Raw genomic sequence first — 18,380 nt, 5'->3', positions numbered from 1 at the left:
GTCATTATTGGGGGGGGAGCACCCAGTATTTCCCAGTTTATCTCCAGTAAAGGTTCACTGAGCACGTGGATCTGCCCCTGAACTCCCCCATCCGTGGGAATTTTGGGGTGGGGAGGGCATGAAGCGTAGTTGAAACGGGAGGTTTAGAGGAGGGGCTACGTTTTCCCATATGGAGCTGGGGTGCATCTTCAGAAGTGGAGGTCTGACCATAGAGAGCTGTTCTCGATCTGGGGGGAGGGGAAGTCTTTCCAAACACCCTGGACCCCTGGTCAGCCCCCTTCCCCTCCCTCCCAATGCATCCACCCACCCGATCCAGCCTCACTTTCCCTCTGTTTAGTCAAATTCACCCCGCCTTGGCTGATGTCACATCCTGCTCCGACAGCCCCCCCCCCTTCCCAGTCAGTGCCTTGCAAAGCTTCCTCTCTTTCTCTCTTTTTCTTATTTTTAATCCTTACTTTAGCCCCCCCTTCTTTCCTCCTTCCTCCTCAACCCCCCCGCTTTTTTTTCCAAGGCAAACTTTTGGCAGGAGAGAGAAAGGAGAAAGACACACCATCCTTTGGGGTTGGCTTGAAATCCTTCCTCTCCGATGCTTTTCCGATCAGGGGAGCCATTGAAACACCCAGTGGGGGGGAATCATATAACCAGAGACCGGGCAAGGAAAGAGCTCTGAGAGGACGAGAGATAGAGGGGAACTGGGGGGCGCATTGCAGAAATAGAGGAAGATGCCCGGGGCCGCTGAAGCTGGTCGCTGTCCCTTCCCAGGGTGGTGCTGAACCTCCTCAAGAGAGGCAGCGAAGCATCCTTTGCAACGGGCTGCGACGGAATCCGGGAGCTGAAGAGGCGGCGGCAGCAGGAAGGAAGAGACCCCCACCCCAACAAGCCCCGAGGACGAGGCGGCTCAGTCTATGCCCGAGCCTGGAGCCCCCCGCAAGAGCCATGCGACCTGCCAGCAAGCTCCTCAGCCTCCTCTTCCTCCTCCTGATGGGCACAGAACTCACCCAAGTAGGTGCCTTTCACCCTAACGTCACCCCATCCTTCCTTCCCCCTCCCATTAATGCCATGCACAACCAACACCACTCCACACACACACAAACACACACACACACACACACACACACACACACACACACACCAAAGCACAGAAGCTTTTCTGCTGTCCCTTCTCCACCGTTTCCCCCTCACCCCACATTTCCAAACCAGCATGCCATTAAAGGTCATTATTTTCTCCTCCTTCTGTGGGGCGGGGGGGGGCTAAAATTGGTCTGGAGAGGGTGGGGGTGTCTAAGGCTGATGTATTTCATTTGTGGAGAACCGCTGCATCTTTGGAGACCAGATGCCTGAATGCTCCCCCGCGCGCACACGCAAGCTGCAACTTCAATTAAAAGTTGAGGTCCTGCCCCAAAGGGCAGAGTCCCTTTTTCTGTTGTGCTTTCGCACTTTTCGTTTGGGGCGAAAGAGTGGGAAGGAGAGGAGACTGAGGTCAGCGGTGGCAGGAGCTATCCGATGTCCTGAAGACGGGTGCTGGGTGCTTCCCCCACCACCCACAAGCTTGGGAGTGGTGCGGAGCAGGTGGGACGCTAGGGAGGAAGGGAGGGAGGGGGGAAATGGGGGCGTTGCTTCTAGGGGAAGCCTCTAAAGGAAATCTGGCCTGGCAGACGCTTCTCAAGTTACTTAGCAAGAGAATAAGCCAGGAGGAGATGGGCAACCAAGACTTGAAACTGAAAAAGAGGCTGCAGACCTCAAAATATCTATTATTTCATAGATTTCAAGAATTGTAGAGTTGGAAGGGACCCGAGGGGTTTTCTACTCCAACCCCCTGCAATGCTTCTATGTATGCTTCCAAGTTCAGATTCTACAACCTGTGTCTTTTCCTACCCTTTCAAGAAAAATCATAGGAAGTGGAGGGTGTTGGGATTTGCAGAGAGTGGTATTCAAATTGGATGTTTCTTGCTGGAAGAGTGTGGGAGCCCCTCCCCCACTTTCACTTTCCCCTCCCCCAACCAGGTAAATGAGTCTGCAAGGGAGAAAAAAGATGACTTTTTTCATAGGGAGTTATTTGCTTTTCTTCAGCCCGTTTTTCCATCCCGTGTTGGGGAGAGGGCATGGTGAGAAGTCCTCTGGATATGTTGTATCCAAGCTGTGTCTAAAGAGAGAAAGGAAGGGAGTAAATAGGAATAAGAAAAGGACCCTCTCTTAAAGAATCCCTGTTCTCTACTCTGTTCAGAGGGGGAAATCCTGCCATTTTCCTGCCTTTTACATCCCTTCCCTTCTTTCCCTGCCTGGTTTCCTTTGAACCTGAAATGTATTGAAGGGAACACATCTTTAAAACTGCTTCCAACACAGGTCTGTTAATAATACAGAGGACTGGTGGCTAACTGGGAGGGTGTTAGAAGGATGTGTTTTTTAAAAAAAAATCAGGGATGGGGAGAGAGGGTTTGGGAGTGGGGATGTCTGGCTTTTGGGGGGAGGCTGAAGAAGGCTTGCACCTGGCAACCAAAATTTCGGTGTGAGTGTGTGGAGAGGGGGGGTGATCATGCCTGTTAAGGGAAACTGCGCATGTCCCAGGGTTGGACAAAGGCAAGGGTGAAACGGGAAAGACTTGCCCTGAAAATGACAAAGAGCAGCTGGTCTGTTAATGTGCTGAGACAACATTGTGTTAAAGTATCCCTGCTGAGTGGTACAATTCTCTGTCTCCCACCTGCCCCCATAGATGAATAGGGGAGGCATTTCTTTCATGGGGTGTCTCAAACTGGTAGCTGGTGCCCCTTTCCCACCCACCACCCCAACCCCTCCAGTGCAGCCCATACTCCTCCAAATTGCATTTATGATCGGAGGCACCTGTTCTCCCCACACTGATTCCCCCCTCCCCATCTTTTTGGTCAAGGACAATGGAGGCATTTGTCAGGGAGAGAGGGAGGGGAACAGGTCCTTGCATTCTGCATCTGGACACAGGAATAGTAAGGGGAGAGGCAGGTAGGAAAGTAGATGAGGAGGACCAATGAGACAGGGACAGGCTTCACTCAGCATCACTCTCAGGTTTATTGCATATACTCCAGAGATGGAGGGTGGTGGGTGAACTGGGTGGCAGAAAGGGCATGGCTTGTTTCCTGTGTCCTGAAACTGGTGGTGGTGACAATAATAAGAAATGAATTATTATACACACACACACACACACACCATGCTTAATTGGGGAAGGGCCATGGCTCAAGTGGCAGAACACCTGCTTTGCATGCAGAAAGTCCCAGCTTCAGTTCCCAATGGCATCTCCAGGTGGAGATGAGAATGTTCTCTGCCTGAAACCCTGAGGAGCAGCTGCCAGTCAGTGTCTAACTCAGTACAAGGCAGCCTTCTGTGTTCCTATTCAAATTAGCCTTTTACTCAGAACCATAAATCTTAATTTATTGGGGGGGGGGGAGAGGGCCACACAGCTCAGTGGCAGAGCATCTGTGTTGTATGCAGAAGATTCCCCCATTTCTATTTATTCAGAACAATGAGGACTAGGTTGTTACTTTTTGTTTAGGGGAAGGGCCATAGCTTAGTGGCGGAGCATCTTCTTTGCATGCAGAAGGTCCCACATTCAACCCCAAATGGCATCTCCAGGTGGGGTTGCCTGAAGTCCTGGAGAGCTTCTGCTGCCAGTCAGTGTAGACAATACTGAGCTACATGGACCAATGTTTGGACTCTGCACAAAGCAGCTTCCCATTAACTGAATTATGATTTGATAAATGCATATCCAGAGATTAATATTAATGTTGTTGTTATTTCCAAACCAGAGCATCACTGATGATGACCACAAGTTGCACAACAGTTTACGGTACTGAAAGCATGTTACAGGGATTCAGTCATCCTTACATAACAACTCTGAGAGGCAGTTCAATATTGTTGTTACTTATCCCCTACAATGCAGGCTGAACGGGGGGTGGGGGGTGGCAGATAGGCCGAAATGAATTTATGGCTGAGGTGAGATTTGGAGGAGGGTGTCTCCTGGTCCTCTGTGCACTCTTTGCCAGAAAGGTGCTGGTGTGGTAATGGTGGCATTGGAAAGAACATCTCTGAATGTGTGGGTTTCATTCTCCTGGCTTGCACTGCTCCATTCCCATCACAGGCCCACTTCCATCACCCTGAAGACCTCCTGATAGGACACTGTCTGCAGGGTGCCTTCTCCTGCACAACACAGGGGTTGGTTGGAGATGTAAGGGATTTTTATTTCTTTATTTCATGAAATTTATGCACTGCTTAATTTAAAAACAACAACAACCTCAACGTAGTCTCCCCCCCCCAAAAAAAATTTGGCGAATAAAATTATCAATAAGAAAAATTAAGAGTAATTTAAGACTTCCAGAAAAGTTAAAATAACACTAGGGATAAATCAGATTAAAACTCGGAGCAACTTTCTAAACATCCAAGTAGGTTTGTCTGAACATACATGCTTTTAGCAGGTGCCGAAAAGAGAAGGTGAAGATGCCTGCCCATTTTAAATAGGCAGGGAGTTCCAAAGTGTAGGTGCTGCGACACTAAAATATCAATTCCTTACAAATGCACAATGGTTATTATGTGGCTCTTGTCACAGTGACAGTTCTACCCATCACAGCAGTCAAGTGGGCATATATGAAGGATGATGTGATCTTCTGGGAAATCTGCATAAGGCTTTATACACCAATACCAGCACCTCAAACCTAGCCTAGATTTATTATGTGAATATTGTGTAGTAGATTGGAAGGCGTGGTTGTGTGGGCTTCCAGGAGAATAGCAAAAGTGCCTGCCTGCTGTAGTTGGTTGTTGGGCATGCAAACAGACCTGAGGCGAGGGCTGTGGAAATATTTCCATTTCCACAGCTCCAAGTTAGAAGCAGCAGGGCGGTGTTGGGAGCTCACTTCTGGAGGAAATGCTTCTCTCACACACATTTCTGACCGTACATATGACTGGATGCTGCTAAAGCATCTCCAGGCTCCCAGTTAAATCCTGATGAATATAAGGGTATAGGAAGATAGATGGATGGATGGTCCATTGCTGTATATGGCAGCTTTCTAAATTCTATTGTAATCTCGCCCTTTGTTCAGAACAATGAGGACTGGAATCTTGCCTTATAGAGGTGAAGGGCCACTGCTTAAAGGTAGATAAACTGCTTTGTGTGAAGAAAGTCCCAGATGGCAATTGCCCCAATTGCATCTCTAGACAGTGCTGGGGAAAGGCTCCAACTTGAAAACCTGAAGAGCTGTGGCCACTCAGTGTGGACCCCACACGGAGCTAGATGGACCAATGATCTAACTCAGTATAAGACAGCTTTCCTATGTTCCTGGGGAGGGCAGTAGCTCTCTGCTTTGCATGCAGAAGATTCCAGATTAAACCCCTGGCATCTCCTGGTAGGGCCAGGAATTTTCCCTGCCTGAAACCCTGCTGAGATGCTGCCAGTCAATGTTGACAGTTCTGAACTTGATGGACCAAGGGTCCTATGTTCCTGCTCCTTGCTTTGCTAACTCAATGCTGTTTGATTTCTGCAAAGAAGTCAAATTGAAGCTCTTGCTCTTTCACCACCTACCTAGCCCAGTTTCTAATTCCTGGACTCTGCAGGGGTTTCAGGTTTCCATTAATCTTGCTCACCTGACACACACAGTCCTCACTAATGGCTTTGTTCCAGACTCCACCCAGTCCCCATTGCCTGCAGGATCTCATTTATATTTCTGTGCCAAATCTACATTTCCAATTCCTTCTCCTGGCCTCTCTTTTTCTCCTCCAAGCCACTGTCTCCCCATCCCTGCTGAAAACCAGCCCAAGAAAGGCATCATTGACCTTTAAGGAGATATAATGTTTTGGTCCATGGGGAAAGGTTTGTGTTTGTTCATGATGGCTCAGAAAAACAATGTTCATGGCTAAATGCAACAATATGCATTCTGCTTTCGGAGCCAATGGAACAGACATTGCAATAGTGTAGCAAAGGCGCCGGGTTAACCCAAAGTTTTTGGGGGGGCTGATGCACATTGCACTCATGTGACATCATACATGTCTCCCAACATTATGCAGGCCAGACCAGCGCATCCTAGCAGAAAGTTGGACCAGCCTGTGTGGTGTAGGGAGACACCATGCAGGCTGGTGCAGCCTTCCACTAGGCCTCACTGGTCCCCATGGCGTCAGAAGATGCTGCAGGGGCTGGCACAGCCTAGCACGAGGTCACACAAGCCTGTGCGGTATCTCCCAACACTGCACAGGCCAGTTCAGCCTTCCACTAGTGTCAGGAGATGTTGCACAAGCAGGTGCGACCTTGCATCTCCCCACAGTATCTCCTGACACTGTGCAGGCCATTGCAGCCTTCCATTGATGCTATGCTGTGCTCAGCTTGGCAATTCGGCCTTCTTCACCCTCTCAGTATTTGGGGGACTGAGGCCCCTGTTAAGGAATATTGAGGAGGCTGATGACACCTCCACCCCCTAAAGTCTACAGCACATGCCTGAGTAGAGTAGGAAGATCGGCTCATAAGAGCATAAGAAGAGCCTGGCTGCTTGATCAGGCCAACGGCCCATCTAGTCCAGCTTCCTGTTCCCACAATGGCCAGCCAGATGTCTCATAAAATGGTGAATGAAAGCAGACCAGAGAAGGATGAAATGGGAAGTGGAATTAAAGAGGACTCAGAAACTTTGTAGAACAGTATGAACGATTGCTAAATTAGGAGGGCGAGGTGGTAGAGTTGGAGGCAACAGATGGTAAAATGGAAAAGTCCTTCACACAGGTGTCTCGAGGAACGGAACAGCCAAATGGCGGAGTTGTGATGTTGGAGGAGTGGAATAGAGCCATGGATGGAGAGATGGAGAGACATTCTGAGCTGGCAGAGATAGAGTTGAGAGGGAAAGGACTCTGTGTACAACTTGGAGTGAATTCAGAAGGGAAAGCTATCAAACCTCTGGCACTTTTCTTGGAAAAAATAATGAAAGAAGCGTAAATGGAAGGGATAATTTTTAAAATCAAGATGTAAAACCACTGCAAATACAACAGGAAATGGGAATGGAAGATACAGATTTGGGTGCAATCTAATTAATACATAATAAGTAAAGAACTATGGGATATAATTTAATTAATTTAATATATTATCATAGCGGAGGGACTCTTGTGTGGACAAGGCTGGAAGGATTTGATTTGATTAGAGAAAATCTATTGCTGGCATTTATTAATAATTATTATTATAAATATATTTTTGGACTTTATTATATAAAAAAGAAAATCTGTTTTGTCTGAAAGGGAATCTGTCTGGGTCTGAAGACTGGGAAAATATTGCCTAACAGAAAGTTGATTGGTTGGGTGTCATTCTAGAGTGAATATTTTGAATAATTTCCTTTATGTAACTGACAGGTGGAAAATTGGAAATCCTTTATATTTTCCTATTTTTTGAGTTTCCTTTTCTCTCCCCCCCCCCTCTGTTTTTGTTTTTATTTAGATTTGTTTCTTTTATCTTCTTGTAATCCAAAAAAAAACCTGAATAAAATCTTATTTAAAAAGCGACAATGATGAAAGGAACCAGGTTCAGTCCCTGATAACACGCAGCTAAGGCTATGGAAATAAAACCCTGGAGAGCCACAGCCTATCAACAGTACTTAGCTAGACAAAAACAATGGTCTGACTCTGCCTAAGGCTGTTTTCAAGGTTCCTATTTAATTCAGCCATTCATTCCAAACTAAGGGCCACAGCTCTCTCATAGAGCACCTGCTCTGCATGCAGAAGGTCTTGGGTTCAGTCCCTTATGACATCTCCAAGTGAGGCTGGGAATGTCCCTTGCCTGAACCCCTGGAGAGCTGCTGCCAGTCATTGTAGGCAGAGTTGAGCTAGATGGACCTGGGGTTTGACTCGGTATTAGGCAGCTTCCTTCCTTCTTACTTAATTCATCAGAACTAGGTGGAACAGAATCTTCTTTAGTTTGGTGGTCAAGGACCATAGCTCAAAGGTAGAGCACCTGCTTTGCATGCAGAAAGACCTAGATTTAATCCCCAGTGGCATCTCCAGGTAGGGCTGTGAATGTCCCCTGCCTGAAGCCCTGGACAGATACTGCCAGTCAGTGTAGACAATACTGAGCTGGATGAACCAGCAAACTGACTCAGTATAAGGCAGCTTTTTACATTCTATATTTGTCAATACATAGCAAGTCCATGACTGAGCTGGGTCTTTTCGTTGCTTTTGATTGCTTTATTCCGACCTGTTCTCTTATGAGGTGTGGGAACCTATAAACTGAGACGATGCACTAAACATGTCGGTAATGAGTAGCACTTAGCAAACTGTGTGCAGATCACTTTGCATTCATTATCTTAGTAATCTTTATAGTAATCAGTTATGGTAGGATGTGTTTGGGGGCCTTTGCTTTATTTTGCCACCCCTTCCCCTGAATCAGACTATTTCATTCCATTTCTCATTTCTCCCGTCATAACTTTATTCCCAACCCCTGCCATTTCTGCATCAATATGCAAAAAAGAAATATCCCTTGTAAAGATTTGGCTGTGTTTTCACACACTTCTCTCCTAATATGCCCCCAAACATGTACATTTTTGCAAGAACTTTTCCTTAATCAACATAACGTTACATGCCACCCCATTCTCCATGAGCAGTGCAACATTCCAGGGGTTGCAAGCAGCGCCAGATTTAGTTTTGATGAGGCCCTAAGCTACTGAAGGTAATGGGGCCCTTTATATGTCCAGCTGTCCTTTGTTAACAACAAATTGTCGCTGTTTTGTTTTGAATATATGCTATATGGTAATTTATGAAACTAATAATTTATGAAATCCCCGTGACGGGGTGAGCTCCTGTTGCTCGGTCCCTTCTCCTGCCAACCTAGCAGTTCAAAAGCACGTCAAAGTGCAAGTAGATAAATAGGTACCGCTGTGGCGGGAAGGTAAACGGCGTTTCCGTGCACTGCTCTGGTTCACCAGAAGTGGCTTAGTCATGCTGGCCGCATGACCCGGAAGCTGTCTGTGGACAAACGCCAGCTCCCTCGGCCAGTATAGCAAGATGAGCGCTGCAACCCCAGAGTCGTCTGCGAATGGACTTAACGGTCAGGGGTCCCTTTACCTTTAGCTTTTAATAGGTATCTAAAGCCATTTGCACACCACAAATAGGAGCCTACACAACACAAGATACTGTTGCTGTGTGTAGGTTTTATTTTATTTGTTTTATATTTTGGAAATGTACATCCAGGGTTTATTTCCTTAAAATTTTTGGGGGACCTCCAAGAGAGAAGGGCCCTAAGCTACAGCCTGTTTAGCTTATACATAAATCCAGCGCTGGTTGCAAGTAGTTTATTTACACATACATACAACCTGCACCTAGATGGAGAGAGTGCAGGTCATTTACATCCCAAGAGGGTCCTGTTTCTCCCATTGCTGTAGCCTCAGATTCCAAGAGACCCCAAACATCATGTCTGACCCTCTCTGCAGCATAAAACAGACTGCCTGACTTCATTCTCTGTGGCTCCCCCCGCTTGCAAAAGGAACACTTCTTTTCCTATATTGCTTACCACATCGCCCACTGTAACCCAGGAAACTTTCCCCACCCATCTCTGGCATTGTCTTTTGCTAATTACCCAGAGCTCAGGGCAGGGTATCCTTACTCATCGAGCTCCTGCTAGGCTGGCCTGGGTCGTTAGCACTAGCAGGGTCTAGGGATTTCCAAGTTTGGTACAGTTTAATCAAACCTTGATTAATTCTAACTTTTACTAAATCCAAGAATTATTGGGGAAGATCTGGCACCAGGAGTTTAAGGGATCCTTGCCCCCTCAAAACTTATAACAATAACATAAGCATTTTGGGTGCACACTCTCCTCTAGTTTTGGAGTCAGACTGTGTTACCAGTGTCAGAAACTGAGATATGAAAGCTAGGAGCTAAATGGTACCTTAAACCTAGGTTATGGGCGCAACAATGGAATGTCTAGGCATACTTCTTTACAGCAAGAATACAAAGCTGAAAATGAATGAACTGCAGCTAGAATATTATGTTCATTTTTCATATGGTCTAGTCCTTCCCCTGCCTACCCCCTTAAAATTCTTAAGAGGGTCTCTTCTCCAGTCTTCAGGGAGTAGCTGGAAGAGGGGAGGCAGAAAAAAGGTCCTCCTTTCCTTCCACTCTGTTTATATCCCTGCCTTTCCGCTCGAAAGAGCCTGGAGTGGCAAGGAACAGGCAATAAAATCATAATAAACATCTTTAAAACAATTATAGTGCAGATGCAGACTGGGAAAGATCTCCATTTCAAAGGCTTGTTGGAAGAGAAAGGTATTCAGTGGATGCCAGAAACAGTGCTTGTCTAATACCAAAGGGAAGTGAGTTCCAAAGGGAAGCTGCAGCAATGCCAAATAACTGATTCCTTTCACTGTGCAGAACAGACCTTCTGATAAGATGGCATTTGCAGGAAGCCCTCTCCCACACAGCACAGTAATTGACTGGGTGTGTAAGGGGTGAGACAATCATTCTGGCATCCTAGTCCCAAGCTCCATGGGGCTTTATGCACCAAAAACAGCACCTTGAAATTAGCCCGTGGTCAGGTGTTGTGTCTACCTAGAGAGCCAGCCAAAGAGCCTCCTCCCGTCATCACCAACAGTCCAAGAGAGGGAAGGACAGAATGGATACAGGATTCAGCAATGGACTAGAAAGAAGTGTATGTGTTTTATAAGCAAAGTTCTGTTTATCTTGAGTGTAGGTAAGTAGATAGTTAGATAGATGATAGATAGATATAATTTCATTTGTGATTCCACGCTTTTATGAAAGTCTTGGTGTTTTCTTCTATTCTGTTATGGGCTATGGGATAATGCAATAAACACAATTCACTCATTTGTATTGATTAAAAACTCTGGAAGCTCATATTGAAGAAGGTCTACTCTTGTGGAGAAATCCACTTCCCTTCAAAAGTGGCTATATATATATATATATATATATATATATATATATATATATATGCCCCTGGAACCCAGAGCAACTGGGTACTGAGATCTCCGGCCTCATCTTGGCATGCACAGGATTGTGTACAGCACTCCCACTTTGTTAAGCAGCATGGAACCAGGTGCCTGGTGTTGTGAAAGAGGGTCTCATCCATGCAGGATTGAGCAGTGGAAAAAAGGGCTGGACTCTTTGGCCCTCCCCACATCTCCCACCATGCCTGGTCATATGACACAATGACAGAGTCCAGAAGCATCTGAAGGGACCAAGCTCCCTGACCAATGTTAGAAGAGGGACCTTTTGATACCTTCATGATCCTGGTGGAGCACAGGGGGCCCTAAAAGAAGCCAGAGTGACTTGGGTCTCATCCACCTCTCTGCTTGTCCTATGCCTAGAAAGCATGGGGTTGAGAGGGGTTTTTGCTTGTCCCGTGCTTTCTAGCCACATGTCTGAGTGGTCTTTCCTGTTTGCCCCACTACTTTCCCCAGGAAAATCCACTGTTTACGACTGAACCAGAGCAAACATCAATCCATGGAAAACCCAACAGGCGTATGCTCTAATTCAGTGATAAACAGTGGGTTTTCCCAGAGAAAAGCGACTGAACAAGTGGAAGTGTGGATGAGCCCTTAACCCAGGGGCAGCAATTCAAATGGGCAAGTTGCAAATTGGATTGTGGTGGACTGAGTTCAGATCTTGCCTCTCTGCCACAGATCAGGCCAACCAGCTCCATATCTTTGCTGCTCAATCAATTCCAGCAATGCCTGTGGCTCAAATCGGGGGGGGGGGAGGAATAATCATGCCGCATGATATTCCTTGCCACCTGGCCATAAAAGAGCAAAACAGATGAAGGCCATGTGTGGATCAGGAAAATTAACTACAAGCCCCCCAAATTTGGGATCCTCTCCAAACTGGCACCAAGGATTTTTTCCTGCAGCATTTTGCAGCAAAAAAACCCGTGTTTTGCAGTGCTCTACAAGCTGAGCAATTGGTATATCAAACATGGGGTTTGTACTTAGCATGAACTATGAACCCCAACATTCTGGATCCTCTCCAAATGGTGCCAAAGTGTGAATCCACAGCCAAGCAAATGAAATGGATGGCTTCTTGTTCATAAGCTAACCTTGGGCCCTCTCCACACAGACACACACACACACACACACCCCTCCACTGGTCAATGCCTCTTACGCTCTTCACCTGTCCAATTCAGTTCAATGGCAATTAGTTTGGCATCACTTTGCACAAGGACACTAATCCTGATTATGAGGACAGATAAGACCAGTAATAAATATAACCTGAGGCTGAAAATGACCTCTCTCTCTCTCTCTTTATTGGTGAAAGCTGAAGTTGGTGAAATGTGACATGAATTGGCTCATGAGATGAGGCAGCTACCTCAAGTGATGGACTGGAGGGTTGCCATTTGATTCTTCCTCTGTTTCCACAGGTATCCTCCTCTCATCATGCTGATAACACACAGGTGTGGGGAGGAATCAAGGGCAGAGGTGCCTTAACAGGCAAGGCAAGATTTGGGCCATCATTATAATTTATAACATAGCAGGGCGAGAGGCAGGCAGGCATGATATCTGGGACACAATCTGCTAGCAAAAATGGAAATTTGCTGCCAAACAGCAACTGAGCTAAGTTAAAGGAACTGCTTCAGTTTAGGACCTGGATACACCAATCGAGCACTGCACTCTGCAAGTGAGGGCCTCCTGTAGATGCCATCACCCCACTGGTGGAGGAAGGGGCGTGCGGGGGGAGTGCACCGCCCCTGGCAGTGCAATCCCAGCAGGGTGCCATTGTGGCTGCACCCCCACCCGCGCTGGGCGCCACGCCGCTACGGGCAGCACACCACACCTCCGGGACACGCGTCACGTCCCTACAGGCGGCACGCTCCACCTCCTGGGGCTGGAGCATGAAGCTCTGCCACTGCATCACCCCAGGATGTCCCTTATGCACAATATAGGAATCAGGCCTTTAGTGTTGTGCTGCCTGCCTTTGGAACGCCCTGCCCTTGGGTGTTAGATATGCTCCATCTCTGCTGTCTTTTCGGCAACCACTGAAGACCTTTTGAAGAGCCTTTTAAGTGGAGATCTTTCACAGTCTCATGTGTACTGGAATTCTTTTTAGCATGCTTTTATTGTCTTATCGCTTCCTGATTGCCACCCTGGGCTCCTTTTATTAAATATAACTTTAAATAAATAAATAAAGCTATCTAATCATCTCTTCCCTGTCTCTTCTTCTGGCTACAAGTATAAGCTGACCCCGTCCACCTTTTCCTCGCTGGCCCTGATTTCAAGGCCACACAATATCTTTGTCCCCTTCCTCTCGGGACATGCTCCAGTGTGGTCAATACCCTACTTAAAACATGGAGTCCAGGTCCTGAATAATTTAAACCCAACAGTACAAATTAAGCAAATGTTATTTGGTCAGATGCCATCAGATTTGATTTATGAGGCAGACTTCCTGAGCTGGTGTCTTCTCATGGATCAGTCCAAGCTTTGCTTGCATGAAGACGCTCTGTGCCAAGGCCCATATGCCAGAGGATGACGCAGGAAGCCCCTTCAGTCTCTAGTGATCTTGGGGTGCTGAAACCCCAAGTTCTTTTAGGGGAAGAGTCAGTCAATAACCAAAACTTCAAGAGAAAGAATAGAAAGGAAAGGAAGGGAGCAGATAAAAGAAAGGACTGCTTCACACAGTGCATTGTTAAAGCATGGAAATTGCTTTTTCTGCAGAAGGCAGAGATGGCCACCAACTTGGATGGCTTTAAAAGAAAATTGGACAAATTCATGGAGTTTTAGTAGGAAGTTCCCAGTAGCTACTAGCCACAGTGGCTATGCTCTGTCTCCACAGCTGGAGGCAGCAATGTGCCTGAATACCAGTTGCTGGAAATAACAGGAGGGAAGTTCTGTTATTGTGCTCAAATCCTGTTAGCTGGTTTCCCACAGGCAACTGTTCAGTCACCGTGAGAACAAGATGCTGGAGTAGACGGGCCCAGTCCAGCAGCCTCGTCTTATATTCTTAAAGCTTACTCTCCCCCCCCCCCAGTCCAACTGAATGACTATTTTGCAATTTGTCTTGCGATTCACATCTTTAGCAACTTTCCAACTGATCCAAGTTTCTCATTTTGCTCTTAAACAGCACAAAGCCTGATCAGCTGGAATGTTGCTAAAGATCTCACGAAACCCTCAGCTGCTTAGGCATTGCCTAGGGAGGGCTTATTCCAATCAACTGAAGCAATGGTTCTCAAAGCGAACAGGGACTAGGGAGGGCTAGATGGCTTTAAAAGAGGTTTAGACAAATTCACGGAGGAGAGGCCTGACAATTATGTTCTTCCTCCACAGCTGGAGGCAGCAATGCTTCTGAATGCCAGTGGCTAGAAACTGCAGAAGGCGAGAGTACTGCTGTGCTCAGGTCCTGCTTTTGGGCTTCTAATTGGGGACATCCGGTTGGCCACTGTGAGAACAGGATGCTGGACTAGATGGGCCACTGGGCTGATCCAGCAGACTCTTCTTGTGTTCTTATGTTAAGGGAGGTACTGAAAACTTATTGTAGAGAGTTTTTTCCTTTCTTTTGCTGAGTTTGCTGGGGAGAGGAGGGGACGTATTGTCAAAAAGAAAGGGAATAGGAAGAATGGATTTTGTGTGTGAACCTTTGGGAAAGCAGGATGGTCATGCCCCATCGATATTTGCAAAGCCAGACCAAAGTAGGCACCTTCTAATTTAATTTTAAAATCTTGATAGAGAGCCACCTGTTCCCATTTAAAATTAATTGTCATTTTTTCATGTACTCAAAATGAAATGAAGACTTTCCCCGTCAGCTCTGCTTTATTCTGGGGCCTTCACTGCTCAGCCTACATGCTTCTGCCATATGTGGCTTGTTCCATTGCTGATGTAAGGACCAGCTGCTCTGAGAAAGGAAACATCCTCCGCGCAAAGCAGAGACATCTGCCAAGTGGGAAGAGGAGCATCACTAGATGGGCTTTAAGGATTTCAAAAACATAAAAACACGTCTTGATGTCCCTCTGCCAGTCCTCGGAGTGGCAGGTGGTTGGGTGGGAGGCAGGTTGGAAACAGAGCCTAAAGTTGCATGGAATAATCTCCAGTTTCATTTTGGGGTTACCAATTGCAATTTCAGAGGAGCAGAAATATTTATTGACAAGAAGGAAAGGGGGGGACAATTCACATGAACTCATGCAATACTAGGCTGCATCAACAGAAGTCTCCAAATCAAAGGGCAGAATAAGACTGCTGTATTCTGCCTTGGTCAGGCCCCACCTGGAGTCCTGTGTCCATCTCTGGGCACATTAGTTTAAGAAGGATATTGACAAGTTGGAACATGTGCAGAGGAAGGTGACCAAGATGATGAAGGGTCCAGAAACCAAGCCTTAGAAGGAATGGTTAAGGAAGCTGGGTATATTTAGCCTGAAGAACAGGAAACTGAGAGGAGCCGTGAGGGCAATCTTCAAATATATGGAGGTCCATGCCATGGAAGACGGAACAAGCTTGTTTTCACCAGTACTTGAGGGTAGGACCCAAAACCAATGGATTCAAATGTGAGGAAAGGGGATTCTGACTAAAACTTAGGAATACAGTGGACGCTTGGGTTGTGAACGTGATGCGTGCGGGATGCACGTTTGCAACCCGCAGCGTCCACAACCCGCAGTGGCGCGTCTGCACATGCATGGGTTGCAATTCGGCGCTTCTGCACAGGCACAAAGCACGATTTAGCACTTCTGCGCATGCACGACCACCAAAACCCGGAAGTAACCCGTTCCGGTACTTCTGGGTTTTGGCGGTCCGCAACCTGAAAAACGCAACCTGAAGCGTCTGTAACCCGAGGTACGACTGTAGCTTTCTGGGGGTGAGAGCCATTTGACAGTGGAATGAACTCCCTCGGGAGGTGGTGGACTCTCCTTCACTGGGGGGGGGTGTTAACCAGAGATTGGATGGCCTTTTGTCAGGGATGCTTTAGCTGTGATTCCTGCAATGGAGAGGGTTGGACTAGATGATCCTAGAATTCATTCTCTCAGGCAATTGTTTTAGGGCTGCAGAGAAAAGTCTTTCTCAGCCATCAAATACCTGGGTAAAGAAAAACATTTAAAAATTCCTCCTGAAAGTCAGTAATGTTGGAGACAGGCACACCTCACCAGGGAAGCCATGCCACAAATGAGGAATTTGCACTGAAAAGGCCCTGACAGGGGTTAAAGCCAGCTGGTTAGCACCCCAGTGGTGTCACCACCAACAATGCCATGTCTGTCAATCATAGTATATTATTGTTACAGTTATTCAATTCAGGCTTGTGTGTCCATGATACAATTTTTATTGCATTGTGTTTTGTTATGTTTTATCATATATATATATATTGGAAAGAACTTTTGAGACTTCCTTTTTTTACGTGTATTGCAATATGCAATAAATCAACTCAAAATCAAAGCCCTGTACACATGCGAATCACACACAGAGATACAAGAAGGGGAAGATTTGGTTCTGCAGAAGTATTAATGTAAGCATCTAAAGACAAGTTGAGCATAAGCCATTCATGTGATGCAGCAGTTACTAAAGCTAATGCAATCTTAAGGCTCTATTAACACAAGCGTCTTGTGCAGATCAAGAGAGGCCATAGTTTCATTCATATTCGGTGCTGGTCAGATTAGTCCTTGAGCTCTGCATCCAGGTGTGGGCACCACTTTTTTGACAAAGAATTGACATAGGAGCCTGTCCAGAGAGAATGCATAAACCATGATGTTTATGCAAAGGCTTTATTAAAGGGAAATCAATGGGCATCAAGAACCCAAAAGGGAGGTGCTGTAGCTCCGTGGTGGAGCAGAACACCCCAGGTTCAATCCTCAACTGCCTCTCCAGGTAAGACTGGGAGAGATTCCTTGCCTGAAACCTGAAGAGTCCCTGTCAGGCAGTGCAAGAAATCCTGAGCTATGTGGATCCAGGGCAGTAGAAGGCAATTGCCTATGATGATTTATTTACACATTTAATCATAAAATATTTATACACCACTATATCACAAAAATAATATATATCAAAACAGTTTACAATAGTAAAACTAAGACATAGCAATACAATAAAAGCTTAACAAGCTAAAAACAAAAATGCTAAAACAAATATTTTATATATTGTAAATAACTCTTCATTCCTTTATTCAGAATTATGAATATAGCCCTTTTTTCAGGTAAGAACTGTAGCTCAATGGTAGAGCATCTGCTTTGCATGCAAACGGTCCTGGGTTCAATCCCCCAGTGGCATCTCCAGGTGGAGCTGGAAATGTCCCCTGTATGAAACCCTGGAGAGATGCTGCCAGTTAGTGTTGGCAGTACTGAAAGAGATGGACCGACGGGCCAACTCAAAACAAGGCAGCGCATATATATATATATATATTGCCTATACAACTATATTTATTTATACTCCATCTTTTTCTCCAGACAGGCACTCAAGGTGGCTTACAGCTAAAATAAGAACAGCTAAAAACATGGGGGGAATCATTAAAAATCAATTAAACATTAATGAAATTAAATCTATAGCTATATACACAGAAAAAGAGAGATAGCTATAGCTAAAGAAATATGGAGAGACATATACAGAGATATGATATATTTTTAAAAATACAGACCGTCCCAATAAAAACAGCACAGCACCATCCACCTCATTAAAAGCAGTCAGTTCCCAAAAGCCTGTTGGAACAAGAAGGTCTTTGCCTACCGGCAAAAAAACCAGCAATAAAGGGAGCCAGCCTGGCTTCTCCGGGGAGGGCATTCCAGAGTCTAGGAACAGCTTGTTTATTTAGAATCATAAGGACTGGGATCTTAGTTTTGAGGGAGAACCATAACTAAGTGGCAGAGAACCCCTTTTGCATGCAGAAGGTCCCACGTTCAATCCCCACTGACATTGCCAGGTAGGGCTGGGAGTGATTCCCTGCCTGAAACCCTGGACAGCCACTCCCAGTCAGTGTAGACAACCCTGAGCTAGGTGGACCAAAGTTCTGAATTGGCATAAGGCAACTTCCTTTGTTCCTATTTAATTCACCCCTTCTAACTGCGGCACCTCCTTGGGGGGAGACTGCAATTCCAGTCTACTCTAGAAGGTGGCACCAGAGCCCAGCAATTCCTCAACATCTCTGGTGGCAGATGTGTGTCACCCCTCCTTTACGGTCCTTTGTCTGCAAAGAGGACAGAAACTCTGAACATCTGGGTTTTGAGGGGAGGATACTGTTTTTGTTTTGTCTTCTTGAGCAGGCCCCTGGAAAGAAAGGAAATGAATTATTATTCCGTGCTTTCTCCCTTCGCAGCAAAATATTGCACGTACTTCAGCAAATATTAGCCCCTACGGAGTTCATGGAGACTTACATAGGGAAACGGGTGTAGGATTGCAGCCTTTTCTTCAGGTATCTGGGGAGTAGAGAAAGAGTTTGGTATTGGCATTGAGGGACACTCTAAAGTGACATTTGGGGCTTCTGATCTTCAATGATTA

General features: G+C 46.1%; 1 protein-coding gene across 2 annotated transcripts in view; it reads left to right on the top strand.

Moving 5' to 3' along the window:
• Window positions 1-371: 371 nt before the first annotated feature.
• OLFM1 (olfactomedin 1) overlaps window positions 372-18,380 on the top strand; it is a 48,348-nt gene continuing 30,339 nt past the window's right edge. The window contains exon 1 of one of the 2 annotated variants that reach the window (XM_083596397.1): window positions 372-1,002. In XM_083596397.1, coding sequence (XP_083452523.1) covers window positions 937-1,002 — 66 coding nt within the window. In that variant the 5' untranslated portion in view covers window positions 372-936. The remainder of the gene's footprint in view (window positions 1,003-18,380) is intronic. The other variant, XM_083596399.1, reaches the window with a different exon arrangement.

The sequence above is a fragment of the Podarcis filfolensis genome (genome assembly GCF_964270895.1).
Source record: "Podarcis filfolensis genome assembly, chromosome: Z".
NCBI lineage: Eukaryota > Metazoa > Chordata > Lepidosauria > Squamata > Lacertidae > Podarcis > Podarcis filfolensis.
Note: the sequence above shows the minus strand (reverse complement) of the source record. Positions and strands in the feature narration are given on the sequence as shown.